Genomic DNA, 14,159 nt, shown 5'->3' on the forward strand with positions numbered 1-14,159 from the left:
GAAACATGATGGTGATGTTGTAGCCAACATTATGCATGGCCTGTTTATAATTTATCATTACATGACAATTGTTAACAAATAGTTCATCTACAATATGGTTTATAAGCAGATGATGAATAGCCCTTCAAACAAATTCTTACCAAACATACAACACACATCTCCCCGAGTCTCTCCGTAAACCCACACGTCAACACAACACAAACGACCGGGGACCCTCTGACACACACGTGGGCACACACACATTTTTCTCTCTCACATAGTGGTGGTCTTGCCGGCTCCATTGTGTCCCAGGAAGGACACCACCTGGTTCTCGTGGAGGTTGAGGCTCAGCTTGTTGAGGGCCAGCTTATTGCCCATCTTGTAGACCTTGGTCAGCTTGTCTATACAAACCACCAGAGGCAGGTGGCTGGGCTCCTCTTCAATACCACGCATCTCCTCTGGAGGGAGAGAGAGAGCCAGCGAGCGAGAGAAAGAGAGAGGGTGAGAGAGGATAAAGCTGCTCTCTATTACAGAACCAGGGAAGAACCTTATTTTGAGATTAGATTTTTTTGGTAACATCGTATTTGGATAGTCCCAAATCAATGCTTTATAGATGTTGAGTAGATGTTCAACTACCTATCAACCATATTTCTACTAACTATCCACTAACCAAGTCCAAGGTCAGGCTTGGCCCTACCAGATCGCCGGTGTTCCATGGCACACGCCTGGTCCTCCTCCATGACACTCAGCCTGGCCCCTCCCCCCCAGGGACACTCCCATGTCTCCACACGCCCACTGCCCAGCCAATAGGACTTCTGCAGGGGGAAGTACCACGGCCGAGGCAGCCCATACATCCCTGGAGGACAGGAGAGAATGGGTGAAAAAACCCATTTGTGATTCAGCCCAGTTGCTTCCATAAACATATTCAGACAGTCAGTGACAAAACAGGGACACAAAAAGGAGGGATTTAAGTTAGCAGCCAAAGACATGAAAAATGGAAATCCATATTGGATGTTGACTGTTTACCTGGATGCACAGCCTCTATGTACCAGGTGAGTACTCCATACAAACTAGCATCGATGATGAGCATCATCATGGACAGGCCAAGGTTGAAGTCATCGCCCTCTACAGGTGACTGGTTGATGGTGCGCCACTGGATACCAACCCCAGCCACCTCGTACAGGGCAAAGTACTTAGAGCCCAGGCCGAACGCTGTGGTCGACATAAGAGACTGGAGAGAATGGGAATAAGGACAATGGACGTGTTAAAAGCTGTTGACGTGTATGAAGATCAATGTCTTTCAAGGGCTGACTGATTCAGACTGGTAGTGTCAGAGAATAGAATATAATTTAGCAATTCACGACTCTTGAAGTCTGGTTTCTTCCGGGCTTTCAACTACTTTGCTCGACATTTTGATACACCTTTGACACAGAAATAGGTCATTTGACTCAGTGAAAGAGACAAATAACTAAGTCTAGCCATGAGCCCGGGGTCATGTTTCTCTCATGAAATATATCCAGACAGTCTAGACATGGGCACAGTTTATGACTAACAACAAAAATATCCCTGTCATGAGTAAAGCACAGGGAGAGAGTCAGACAGGGAGGAGAACAAAGGCCCGATCTTACAGCGATACACTTCTCGAAGGCCGTGATCTTGTCATGGGCCACCTCCTCCCTGATGGCCACGTACATGTATGGGACATAGCTGAGGAAGTAGATTATCCCACCACACGCTGACGCCAGCTTGGCCTTAGAGTAGATCACTGACACCAGGAAGCTGGCATACACAGACAGGACACAGACAGACAGAACGGAGAGAAATACTGTTAGCATTAGCATTTACTAATCTTGTTTCTAAACACTTTCGCCCAATGGACAATAGCCTGGAGACATATTTGTATTTATTTATTTTATTTAACTAGGCAAGTCAGTTAAGAACAAATTCTTATTTACAATGACGGCCTACCAAAAGGCAAAAGGCCTCCTGCGGGTATGGGGGCTGGGACAAAACACACATCACGACAAGAGAGACACCACAACACTACATAAAGAGACCTAAGACAACAACATAGCATGGCAGCAACAGAGGTTAAGATGAGGTGAAGGTGCTGAATCTCCTCTTCACTTTAGTCTGCTCCTCAAATCCACGCACCTTGGTTGAAGAGTGAGGTAGCGAGTGTTTCTATTTGCTAGCATTTACCGACCGTGCACGTTTCCTCGGGACGTCTCGCAATGGAGAGGAGGCACTGTCGGCCCGATACATGAAGGAGAGAGCATTCTTTTGAAATAACGCGTTTCTTTCTCAACGAACGTGGACGTGAAAGGGAAACAACTTTTGTCAAATCAGCCGTTGAACACCGCAGTGACTCCACAGTGAGTGATTCGTTAGATTCATCTCTAACACCCTGAACGTGTGTAAAGGTCACGGCTGCTTTGAGGTCACGTCTTTCAGTGAGGACTGCGATAACAGTCAGAGAGAAACCAGTCAAAGCAGAAGTTGCAGTTGCCCCCTAGACACTGTTAGTGGTGAAATGGTGAAGATTTCAGGAAGGTAAACTGATCCTATATCTGTGCCTAAGGCCATGGCAACTTCTGTCTGGGACATAGAAAAAGTTGAAAGCTGCACATACGCTCCCAATGATTATAATGGTTAAAAGAGCAGTGTGCAACTTTCTTTATCGTACAATATTATGTTCGTCTGCACTTCTCCTACTATTTTGGCTGTGTGTCAACTCATGCTTTTTACTAGACTAACGTCAGAGCAGTAGTGGTGCCATTACCAGAACATAATGGTGGCGATGGCGTAGATGGAGAGGAAGAGCCAGATGATGAAGATGTCGCTGTGGAGGAGCACCCGACCGTACTTCAGGATGGCCGTCAGGGCCGTCACTGAGATGGACAACTGGACAAACCCAGTGATGAACCAGGCCACCCAGTGGACCGCGTTGTTCAGGCCCATCATCTTCATCACCTACAGGCCAGGCAGGAAGGATACAGGTTCATTTCCATAAGAGGTTATTTCTCTTATTTACACTCTTACAGTCACCTCACCAGTTATGAACTAAATATTCTGAATATGAAGAAGAAGAAAGAAACGCATACAATATTATCATAGGAATTCAACTTGGGAAAACATTTAATTGAAATCCATATTTCTCCAGCAGGGGGCAGAAGAGAGGCAATAAATACGAGTGACATCATCTTGCTCTCGGATGCCGAACAAAGGCAGAGAGTAGATGGCTTTAGTGTTGCTGCTCCAATGTCACAGACAGACAGACATTGGATAGGAGATGCATTCTAAATAGCACCCTTTTCCCTATATAGTGTACCAATTTTGACTAGAGGTCTGGTCAAAAGTATTGCACTACAAAGGGGTTGCCATTTGGAACACACATGGAGAGCCTAGTATAGACAGGTGAGCAGGCAGCTGCAGGCAGTCTCACCTCTTTGAGCCGGTGCTCCTTCTCCGCCACAATGTGTTGGATCATCATGGCTACAGAGTAGACCCAGGAGATCACCATGCACAGAGGCATCATGTGCTCGATCACAAACAGGAAGCTATGGACCAACGACAGACAGAAGAAATCACTCGCTCAATGCTAAGCCTCATTTAGATCTATTCTTGAATCATTTGGCAGTCGAGCAAGTTGAGGAGACTAAACTGCTGGGCGTAACCCTAGGTAGCAAATGTTCACGGTCAAAACTTGCTCAAATGAGAAGAGGCCCTTCCATGATAGGGCGTCGCTCTGCCTTCCTGACATCTCAGTCGACCAGACAGGTCCTACAGGCCCTAGTTTTGTCACACCTGGACGACTGCCCAGCTATGTGGTCATGTGCGGCAAAGAAGGACATAGGTCAATTGCATTTGGTCCAGAACAAAGCAGCACGTATCGCATTTAGTTGTACACGGAGGGTAAGTGTCAGTAACATGCACGTCAGTCTCTCCTGGCTCAAGGTTGATGAGAGATTGACTGCATCACTAATGGTCTTTGTGCGAGGTATTGATGTGTTGAAGGTGCAGAACTGTCTGGTCAAGCAGTTGGCAGACAGTTTGGACACTCATCGGTACAACACAAGACATGCAACCAGAGGTCTCTTCACAGTCCCCAGGTCCAGAACTGAGGCGGGGAAACGCACAGTATTAAACAGAGCCATGACTACATGGAACTCTCTGCCACCCCAGGTAACTCAAGCTAGCAATAAAAACAGTTGAACAAAAACTGATAAAGGGGACTGTGAAGAGACACACACATTTGATATATCTTGTATTGTAATTTGCACTTTACTATGCATTAGACCTAGATATTGTGTGTACTGTATGTACTAACATACATTTGTACATACAGTACATTTTAAATGTACTTCAGTCTTTGACTAATCATGTTCTGTACTATCTATCTACCTATCTATCTAAATGTGCAGGGCCAATGTAATTTGATTACCTCAGATAGAAATAGTGCCAGAATGAATGGTTATTTTGGCCACAGTCCCAGGGCAGAGCAACTATAAGAAAAAGCCAATGTGAGTAGAGGAGAGGTATATTGAGAGAGTTCCAAGTCTTACTCGTCTCTTGTGTAGCAGGGGTAAGGGAACATCTGAACATAGTTGCCAGGCTCCACCACGTCATGGCCCACAAACGTGTTAATGATGGCTCTCTCCATCATATCTGAGGACACACACACACACACACACACACACACACACACACACACACACACACACACACACACACACACACACACACACACACACACACACACACACACACACACACACACACACACACACGGCAGAGATGACAGGGCCACGCTACACCTTAGTGAGTAAGCCTTCCCATCAAGTTTTCCCCAAAACATACGGAGAGAATATGCTGGGTCTGCAGCTTGGCGTTGGTACCCACACAGGTGTGCCCACCTCAAGATCACTAGGGTAAGCATTTTACCCCAATAAACCCTTATCTTAATAAAACACCAGCAAGAAAAATGTGTTTGACATAACAATTGTGTCCTCCGGTGAACCTGATTTTGTCAGCTGATTTATAGTCTATGTACAGTATAGCCTATTTATAGTTTTGCCTTCGGCAGATAACGCTGAGACAACAAGTACAGCTGAGTTTTGAGACGTCTTCTTTACTACTAAGCAAGGGGAATGAGAAACATACCAACAACACAACAACATCTGGAAATTCCATACCAGCATTCCAATTCTGTATAAAACACTAATTAGAGCCAACCGTTTTCTTCATATTAATTCATTTGAAATAGCCCAAGTGCCAATCTTTTCTCCTTTGGTTAAAGGGATACTTTGTGATTTTGGCATGCTAGCAGATATCCATAGACTTCCAGTCATTGTGCTAACACTAGTTAGTATTGGCTACCTTTAACTTCCTTCATACTGGACGCAGACATAAAAATGTTATCCACGGGATCATCTGACTCTGGGGAAATAGATAAAGTGCCTCATTGCCAAAATCCTGAAGAATCCGTTTAATGTCTTTGTGGCTGTGATGCTGATGATAATGGCTAGAGTTGTCTAGAGTTGTCTAAAGTTGTCTAGAGTAAGATAGAATTGGCTAAAGTTGGCTAGAGTTGTCTAAAGTTAGCTATAGTTGGCTAAACGTGGCTACAGTTGGCTAAACGTGGCTAAACGTGGCTAGAGTTGGCTAAAGTTCGCTAGAGTTGTCTAAAGTTAGCTACAGTTGGCTAAACGTGGCTAAACGTGGCTAAACGTGGCTAAACGTGGCTAGAGTTGGCTAAAGTTGGCTAGAGTTGTCTAAAGTTAGCTACAGTTGGCTAAACGTGGCTAGAGTTGGCTAGAATTGACAACATTTCAGTCTACATCTACAACACTTCGGTAGACAGCGTGGAGGACTCTGGTCACGTACCCTGGATCCACACAAAGCCGTAGAGGAAATAGAACTTTCCCCCCGTGTTGGGCCCTGGGCGCCAGTAGGCCCGGCGGATCTCGTTGGTTTTCTCTGTGAAGCTGGAGTTCTGCCTGATCTTATAGAGGACATGAGGAGGCAGGGAGCCATCTAGGTTGGTCTGGAATATCACACCTGGGTGAGAGGGAGGGGGAACATTATGTACAATAAACCTTTGACATTATTTCCTCATAATATCAAAGCTATTGCCGATCGGAGGCTAGCTGCATGCCGTAGCCACTGCCCTCTCAGTAAAATCCATCTGGCCACCCGGGCCTGGCCATTAGCAACAATCTGTTTTTAACCGTAAAGTCTAATCGAGTGCCAAAGACACGTTTCCATTTTGTGATAATGTAATGGACAGCAAAGTTCTTAGGATTACATCAAGTCGTCTGCCCACTGCAGTGGTGAGTGTACTCACTGGCAAACACTGAGATGTTGTCATGGTAAGCTTGGTTCAGTGTGTAGTTGACGATGCTGTCCTCATCCGGAAAACCCTTGAAGATATCCACACTGACCTGGAACAAGAAGAAGAAGAAGAAAGAAGAATCCTTGCAGTCAATGGGAAATTGTCTTCTGCCTTGATCCCAACCAGATGGCAGCCACAGTAAAGCGCCAACCCCCAAGAGCACAAGAAACGTCTATATCGGCAACATAGGCAATAATAGTCCCTGCCCTAGGCTCTGGTCAAAGGTAGTCAAACATATAGGGGAATAGGGTGCCATTTGGGATGAATCCTGGGACTATTGAATGGAGCTTTGCGTCCTTGTCCAGAGCGGATTATCGGTGCTCATATTACTGCACGCCTGCTGTCTGTGTCTGGATCAATATACAGTACTCAAGTTCCACTGCTCTTCCTGTGTCAGTCTGAATCAAAACGCCCATGTCTACAGTTCTTCCAGCCCGTACACCAGAATCTTATAAAGCTCTCATGTAATGGATAGTGACCTTGGGCGTTCTTTCCAACCAGGACTACTACTACTAGATGTACTATTCATCTCTGTTGTTTTGTGTGTGTTTGTGTGTTTCTTTCTTTCTTTTTCATTCAAGTTTCATACTGACCTTGGACATGAAGTGTGTCCAGCCACAGGCGGCGTTGTCAATGGTGTCCAGCTGCTCCAGCAAGGTGGAGGTGTTGGGCAGGGTGTAGTTGCCCTCCAGCAACCCACGCAGCAGATCACTGTCTGTCCCATTCAGCAGTTCCGGGTGACCACGTAGGTCAGAGGTCAACTAGGAAGAGGAATACATAAGCAGTTAATGCACAGGTAGGCATATCCATGGGCTTATTGTCCAGTAGTGTGTATGTGTTCATGATGCAGAGTACATATGGGCTTATCAGGCAAGATATGGACTGTATTAATATACTGTGTGGGGGACAATAATTTTTTTCAAGATTGCCAGTTAAATCTTATGCTATTTATCAGACAATATTACCTTATGAGGTGAGGTGAATAGTGTCTGTTACTGTATATGAAGCGAGTGTTACCTGCTGCATCCAGGCCAGGTGGTGGTGCAGCTTGCCCTCCTCCAGATAAGTCCTGAGCTGGGCAGAGATGTTGAGCCACACCCGGGCGTAGTGAGTCACGTTCCCCACAAACGCAAATGTCTCATTGGCCTTCACACAGAAGCAGAGTCACGGGTCACCGACACAGAAGAAGCTATCCCAGGCCTAGCTCTGGTCCAGGGTGTTAGGTGCAGCTTGCTGGTGCTGAGGCTTCCCAGTGTCAGCAAGCCACATCCTGAAGCAGAGCTATCCCAGGCCTAGCTCTGGTCCAGGGTGTTAGGTGCAGCTTGCTGGTGCTGAGGGCTTCCCAGTGTCAGCAAGCCACATCCTGAAGCAGAGCTATCCCAGGCCTAGCTCTGGTCCAGGGTGTTAGGTGCAGCTTGCTGGTGCTGAGGCTTCCCAGGCCCATTAACGTCTCGTTACTCGATCCACATCCTTTCAACTGTCCTTTTCTGTTGAGTCCCTTCTGTGGCCCTTCCCTCTGCTCCCTCCCTCTCTAGTTTTGTTAATTTCGTAAAACCCCTCCCTCCTCCAGTCCTCTGGCTAAGATAACAAATCTAGCTATAGACCATCTGCCAATAACAAGCCGGTGGTAACTAGTGGGATGTACAGAGAAACAGAGAATCAATGGCCAGTTCTGCATATGTTGTGGTATAGCGAGACCTCCGGGGACTGAGGATCTCATGATTCATCTAGCCACGCATAGACTTCCTACACATCTTGCCCTTAACCCGATGTACAGAACATGTAGCTACGTGATTAATGTGTAAGGCTGGGATACAAATGACCATGGTGCTCCTAGTGAATTCCCAACATTTTCTCAATACACTGTGAGTCTCAAAGTGTCTGACAACAGCTAGGCCGTATAAATGAAAGAAAAAACTGGAGCACCGGCTATCCTCCATTTAGTCTTGGCATTTGGAAATAGATCACATCTTGTGTACGTAAGCACCCGTTTTCCTCGTACTTTATCAAATGAATATAGACAATGCCTGGGCAGCAGTGTGCATAGCTCTATAGCCTAATGACACCTGAATAACTCTATTACAGTACACTGTCTAGGTACAAGTCACTGTGTAAATGCTACAGTACATCCACGATAACGATACAGTTGACAGAGCTTGAAAGAACATGGTCATGTACTTGCCTTCTGAATGACTTTGTCCACCTGTGAGCCGATGGGGGAGTAGAGGATCTTGGGATTTGTAGTCATCAGATGCACTAGTAAGCCCAGATTGCGCTGCTCTTTACTGGTAAAGCCCAGAGAGCTCATATTCCCTTGCTTTAAAGCCTCTGGCTCAATGATTCTGGAGACAGTAGACAGGGATCAACAACTTCAGCCTTTACGGCATAGGTGTACAGAACTGTGTTTCTCTACTCTGGCACCAGCCCAGTTCTAACACACCTGATTTGCATTTTATCAATTTAAAACATCAGGGCCCTTGATTAGTTGAATCAGGTGTGTTATTATATGGCTGGAACATAAGCCTGCACACCCTGTAGATCTCTAGCCTGGTCCCAGATCTGTTCGTGCCCAAGCAACTCCATGGGTGACAGGGAATTGGCATGATAGCATAAACAGACTAGCACTCATGCAATTGGATCTGCAGTTAAAGAACAATGGCAGAAGGAATGATCCTATTACATAGACACAAACCTGTTGTTCCCACACAGAATAGGCTGCAGCCCTGCCCACAGCTGCACAAAGGTAGAAAACGAGTGAGGGTTCTCTTCTTTCACATTCTCTTTCTCTCGTCCTCTCCCCTCCTCTCCACCCTCCTCCCAGGGGTTCTCGGTGGTGTTGGGCCCCCAAGTGGTGGCGTTGAGGGACCAGGAAGTGGTGGTGTTGGCTGGAGCCCCAGGGGGGACGTGGCCAGCACAGGCCCCCTTGGGGAGCAGGCGAGCCAGGCCTGACAGCAGGTCTACATCCCTGAGGAGCTTCTCCACGTCAGCCAAGTCCTTCAGCAGAGCACCCAGGTGGGACTGGGACAGAGGGTCCGAGGAGTTGGCTGGCTCCAGACGCAGCTGGAGAGAGAAGGCCGAAAGGTGTGGAGAGACAGAAGAAAGAGGGAGAGTATGAGAGAGCGGGAGAAAGAAAGAAAGAAAGAACGAAAGAAAGAAAGAAAGAAAGAAAGAAAGAAAGAAAGAAAGAAAGAAAGAAAGAAAGAAAGAAAGAAAGAAAGAAAGAAAAAAAGAAAGAAAGAAAGAAAGAAAAAGAAAGAGAGAGACCGATGTGGATAAGAATCAAAGGGAGAGAGAATAATGAGTATTAGAGATAGATACTGAGATAGATAGGGAACTAAGATAGATACTGAGGAGCCATAGAATTCCAAATACAAGATCCACAGTATTTATGTATGTGTGTTTGATGAGGGAAAAGCACCTCACCACAGGGATTCTCAGTTCAAAGCAGCCATTGAGTGTGTCCCAAATGGCATCCTATTTCCTATATAGTGCACTACTTTTTTATGGGCCCTGGTTAAAATTACAGCACTGAATAGGGAATAGGGTGCCATTTTGGATGAAGCGATTGTCTCTAATGTACCTTGTCAATGAGGCTCTGTGTGTCTATCTGCTCTCGGAGCTCCTGGCTCATCTCTCCAAAGCGCTCAGTCCTTTGTCCCGCCCCACCTCCACATGCTGCGCTGCGATAGGCCTGGAGCAGGGACTGCTGCTTCTCAGGAACCAATAGGATCTTGCTCAGCTCACTAGTCCCATCCTCCCCACAGGTAAGCATTTCCAACATGGCACCAGTCAGGAGAACACCCTTTGAAAAAACAATCAAGAGCACATTCAATACAATTCACCATGATCAGCATCATCATCATGTATGGTATCAATTATTTCAGTGGTAGTCTTGTAAAGGCTATTGATAAAGGTAATTGGTTCAGGGTATACGATAAAGGCTATTGATAAAGGTAATTGATTCAGGGTATACAATAAAGGCTATTGATAAAGGTAATTGACTCAGGGTATACAATAAAGGCTATTGATAAAGGTAATTGACTCAGGGTATACAATAAAGGCTATTGATAAAGGTAATTGACTCAGGGTATACAATAAAGGCTATTGATTCAATAGAAAAAAGTCAGGAAGAAGGAGGGAAGAAAAGGGGGATGATTCAAATAGAGGAGGATAGATAAGATAAGCAGTGCACCTCCACCTCCTTCAGTCCCTGGGGGTCGTATCTCTGGCCTGCCCCTCCTCCTGCTAGGCCTAAAGCCTGGGACATGAGTTTGAGTAGGGCCTGCCGATGGGCTGCTTTGGTTGGGTCTCGTAAAGCTTTGTGGATCAGTCCACCATCCAGACTTTGCATGACTCCCAGCATCTTCTCCTGAGGGGACGATAGGAGGGGATTACTGCTGAGCTAATACACAGACTCAGATCAATTCCATTCAATATTTACCATTAGTAGCCTACCTCCAGTTGAAGTATCTTCTCTGCAGGGGTATGTGTGGTCTCTTTTTCCCCTCCAGAACTGTGACTACTCCCCCCTCCAGTTCTGGGGTACAGGCCAAAGATCAGGTTGAATACCTGCAGTTCAGCAAGTGAAATAGAGGACCCACACACTCAGAGAACCGGAAGATAAACACACACACACACGTGCACACACACGCAAACACACACACAGGTGGCAGACAGGACTTCAGCGTTTGTTCGCATAGGGAAAGCTGTCAGAAAAACAGGATACTGAGGAGAAACAAGGAGGGACAGACAGAAAGTGACTGACTGGAGAAGATAGAGATGAGGACCTGATGCCAGGCCTAGACAATTAACTGAGACAGAGATGGAGGGAAACAGAAAGGTGGGAGGCACCGAGCCATATATTGATACTGTATGATTCAATGTCATTCCTCAATGACAATACGTCTTTGCCAAATCTGTAATCTTGGCAAACGGGTGGGTGTATATTCAAATTTAGATGTCAAAATTGTGTTATCTAAATGTAAATATACCCAATAGCCAAGATTTCAGATTTGGCAGTCTATACTAACATTCAAATCAAATCAAATGTATTTATATAGCCCTTCGTACATCAGCTGATATCTCAAAGTGCTGTACAGAAACCCAGCCTAAAACCCCAAACAGCAAGCAATGCAGGTGTAGAAGCACGGTGGCTAGGAAAAACTCCCTAGAAAGGCCAATACCTAGGAAGAAACCTAGAGAGGAACCAGGCTATGTGGGGTGGCCAGTCCTCTTCTGGCTGTGCCGGGTGGAGATTATAACAGAACATGGCCAAGATGTTCAAATGTTCATAAATGACCAGCATGGTCGAATAATAATAAGGCAGAACAGTTGAAACTGGAGCAGCAGCACAGTCAGGTGGAAGTTGAAACTGGAGCAGCAGCACATTGTTTCTTACTTCCTTGTTCATCAGTCATGTCACAACATTTGAATGTAAACCCTGCAGTACCCCATAACTAAAACAGTCCCCAGGGGGTAGATGAGGACTAGGGAGGTACAGTGTGTGTGTGTGTGTGTGTGTGTGTGTGTGTGTGTGTGTGTGTGTGTGTGTGTGTGTGTGTGTGTGTGTGTGTGTGTGTGTGTGTGTGTGTGTGTGTGTGTGTGTGTGTGTACATGTGCGTGCGTGTACATGTGTGTGTGTGTGTGTGTGTGTGTGTGTGTGTGTGTGTGTGTGCATGTGACAGGATCACAGACCTCTTTGAGGTTGACAGGAGTGGAGAGCAGCAGGCTGGCGGTGTCATTGGGGAGGGACAGATTCCTGACCAGGAACTGATGGAACACTGACTGGTTCTTCAACACACTGGCTACTGTGAACCCTGCAGGGCAAGAATCACACAGCACAACCACAGATAATATACATGAAGACTTCCAGGAACTGCTTATCCAATAGAAATCGCACAGAACAGTGTCAAATGCAGTGTACGTACATCCAATAACTTGTAGGTGCCGGGTACAAAAATAAACAAATGGGATTAAGATAGATAAGCTACTCTGAAAATGTAGTTTACCAAGCTACCAATTACTTCACACTGGAAGAAATTAAGCTACACTAAAGCTACCCTTAAGCTACCCTTCAGTACATCCAAGCTACTTTTTGAAGAATTATCATATGTACATCTGAAATGTCATATTCAACACAAAAACTGTGTTTCAAGTGAGAATTAGGCAGGTCGGATGATGAAAAAGAAAGGAAATGATTGCCTACTTCACCCAAAAACAGTACTGTGTAGTTCCAGTAGTTAGCTACACCACTACATGGCAAAAAAGTAATTAACTACTGAAAATACTACCTAGATTGGATTTTAGTTCAACTACTACCAAGCTACTGCAAAACCTAGTTAAATGACTAGTTAAACTACATGTAGTTCACAACTCCCCAACACTGCAAACAGATGAATGCTCCTGCAGTTTATTGTGTAATGTTTCAACCCAAAGGTCTTTGTCCTCCTGAAACTTTTTTGTGCATGTGTATCACTTGGGTGTGGTACGCACACACACTGCATTACAGGCAAGCGCACAGACACACACACACACACACAAACACACTGCAGGAAATCACTGTCCAGAGGGAGCACTTGCTAGAATTCCTCAAGCTTATTGATTTCCGTGCCCTGAAAGGACAAACACAAACCTTTGATTTGAAAGGTTAAATTGCTTGTCTTCCAAATCTGTCTACAGCTGGTGTCCTCAATATTGAGAGCAGAGGTAGTTTAAAGAGGTACAGGTTTACTGTAACACAGACAGACACACACACACACACACACACACACACACACACACACACACACACACACACACACACACACACACACACACACACACACACACACACACACACACACACACACACACACACACACACACACACACACACACATAGCGCTGTTTAACCGTGTTACCAACGGTTATGGACCATCATGAAAATAAAATAACTGTCATAACCTTTAAAAAATAAATGTGACACACACCTTGGCTGGTGTTGAAATTGTTGTCCAGTGGGTAGGGCCCTGCTAATGTGCTGAGGCTCTCCAGGTGTTGCTGTAGGGACTCCAGCTCCTGGCCCAGTCCTGGTCTGTCTGCTGTGAACAGGTGGTTCTGTAACACCACCTCACGGATCCGCTCCAACAACTGGGTGACACTGGGGAGGGGAGAGGGAGGGGTGAAATAGAGGTGAGTGAGGGAAAGAACGGTGGAAAGAGTGGAGGGAGTGAAAGGAAGGGACAAAGAGAGAGAGAGCGAGAGAGAGGAGAGGAGAGGAGACAGATGAGAGGGGGAGGGAAGAGAGAGAGAGAGAGAGAGAGAGAGAGAGAGAGAGAGAGAGCAGATGAGAGAGAGAGGGAAAGGGAGAGGGAGGACAGATGAGAGAGAGAGAGAGAGAGAGAGAGAGAGAGAGAGAGAGAGAGAGAGAGAGAGAGAGAGAGAGAGAGAGAGAGGACAGATGAGAGAGAGAGCTAGAGAGAGGAGAGGAGACAGGTGAGAGGGGGAGGGAAGAGAGAGAGAGAGAGAGAGAGAGAGAACAGATGAGAGAGAGAGGGAAAGGGAGAGGAGGACAGGAGAGAGAGAGAGAGAGAGAGAGAGAGAGAGAGAGAGAGAGAGAGAGAGAGAGAGAGAGAGAGAGAGAGAGAGAGAGAGAGGACAGATGAGAGAGAGAGGGAGAGGAAGAGGGAGGACAGATGAGTTGAGAGAGAGAGAGAGAGAGAGAGAGAGAGAGGGAGAGAGAGGTGTGGGGTCTAGTTATAGGTAAGGACACAATGACAGTCCCCTCCCATTAGGAGAGGCCAACAAA

At 46.1% G+C, this 14,159-nt stretch overlaps 1 protein-coding gene across 8 annotated transcripts in view; it reads right to left on the reverse strand.

Annotated features, from left to right (window-relative positions):
* The window catches only part of abca2 (ATP-binding cassette, sub-family A (ABC1), member 2), an 86,327-nt gene that overhangs the window by 20,422 nt on the left and 51,746 nt on the right, over window positions 1–14,159 (reverse strand). For 4 of the 8 annotated variants that reach the window (XM_031806489.1, XM_031806484.1, XM_031806493.1 and 1 more), the window contains 18 exons: window positions 13,342–13,511; window positions 12,068–12,189; window positions 10,829–10,942; window positions 10,566–10,742; window positions 9,954–10,175; window positions 9,066–9,433; window positions 8,556–8,715; window positions 7,391–7,519; window positions 6,967–7,134; window positions 6,326–6,422; window positions 5,866–6,039; window positions 4,545–4,647; window positions 3,425–3,539; window positions 2,762–2,952; window positions 1,608–1,758; window positions 1,006–1,210; window positions 677–835; window positions 257–437 (listed from right to left, as the gene is read on the reverse strand). In XM_031806489.1, the coding sequence (XP_031662349.1) occupies window positions 257–437; window positions 677–835; window positions 1,006–1,210; window positions 1,608–1,758; window positions 2,762–2,952; window positions 3,425–3,539; window positions 4,545–4,647; window positions 5,866–6,039; window positions 6,326–6,422; window positions 6,967–7,134; window positions 7,391–7,519; window positions 8,556–8,715; window positions 9,066–9,433; window positions 9,954–10,175; window positions 10,566–10,742; window positions 10,829–10,942; window positions 12,068–12,189; window positions 13,342–13,511 (3,006 nt within the window). Of the gene's footprint in view, window positions 1–256; window positions 438–649; window positions 836–1,005; window positions 1,211–1,607; window positions 1,759–2,761; window positions 2,953–3,424; window positions 3,540–4,544; window positions 4,648–5,865; window positions 6,040–6,325; window positions 6,423–6,966; window positions 7,135–7,390; window positions 7,520–8,555; window positions 8,716–9,065; window positions 9,434–9,953; window positions 10,176–10,565; window positions 10,743–10,828; window positions 10,943–12,067; window positions 12,190–13,341; window positions 13,512–14,159 lie in introns of all 8 variants that reach the window. The other 4 variants (XM_031806465.1, XM_031806477.1, XM_031806472.1 and 1 more) reach the window with 1 other exon arrangement.

This window comes from Oncorhynchus kisutch, linkage group LG3, assembly GCF_002021735.2.
Source record: "Oncorhynchus kisutch isolate 150728-3 linkage group LG3, Okis_V2, whole genome shotgun sequence".
Classification (NCBI taxonomy): domain Eukaryota; kingdom Metazoa; phylum Chordata; class Actinopteri; order Salmoniformes; family Salmonidae; genus Oncorhynchus; species Oncorhynchus kisutch.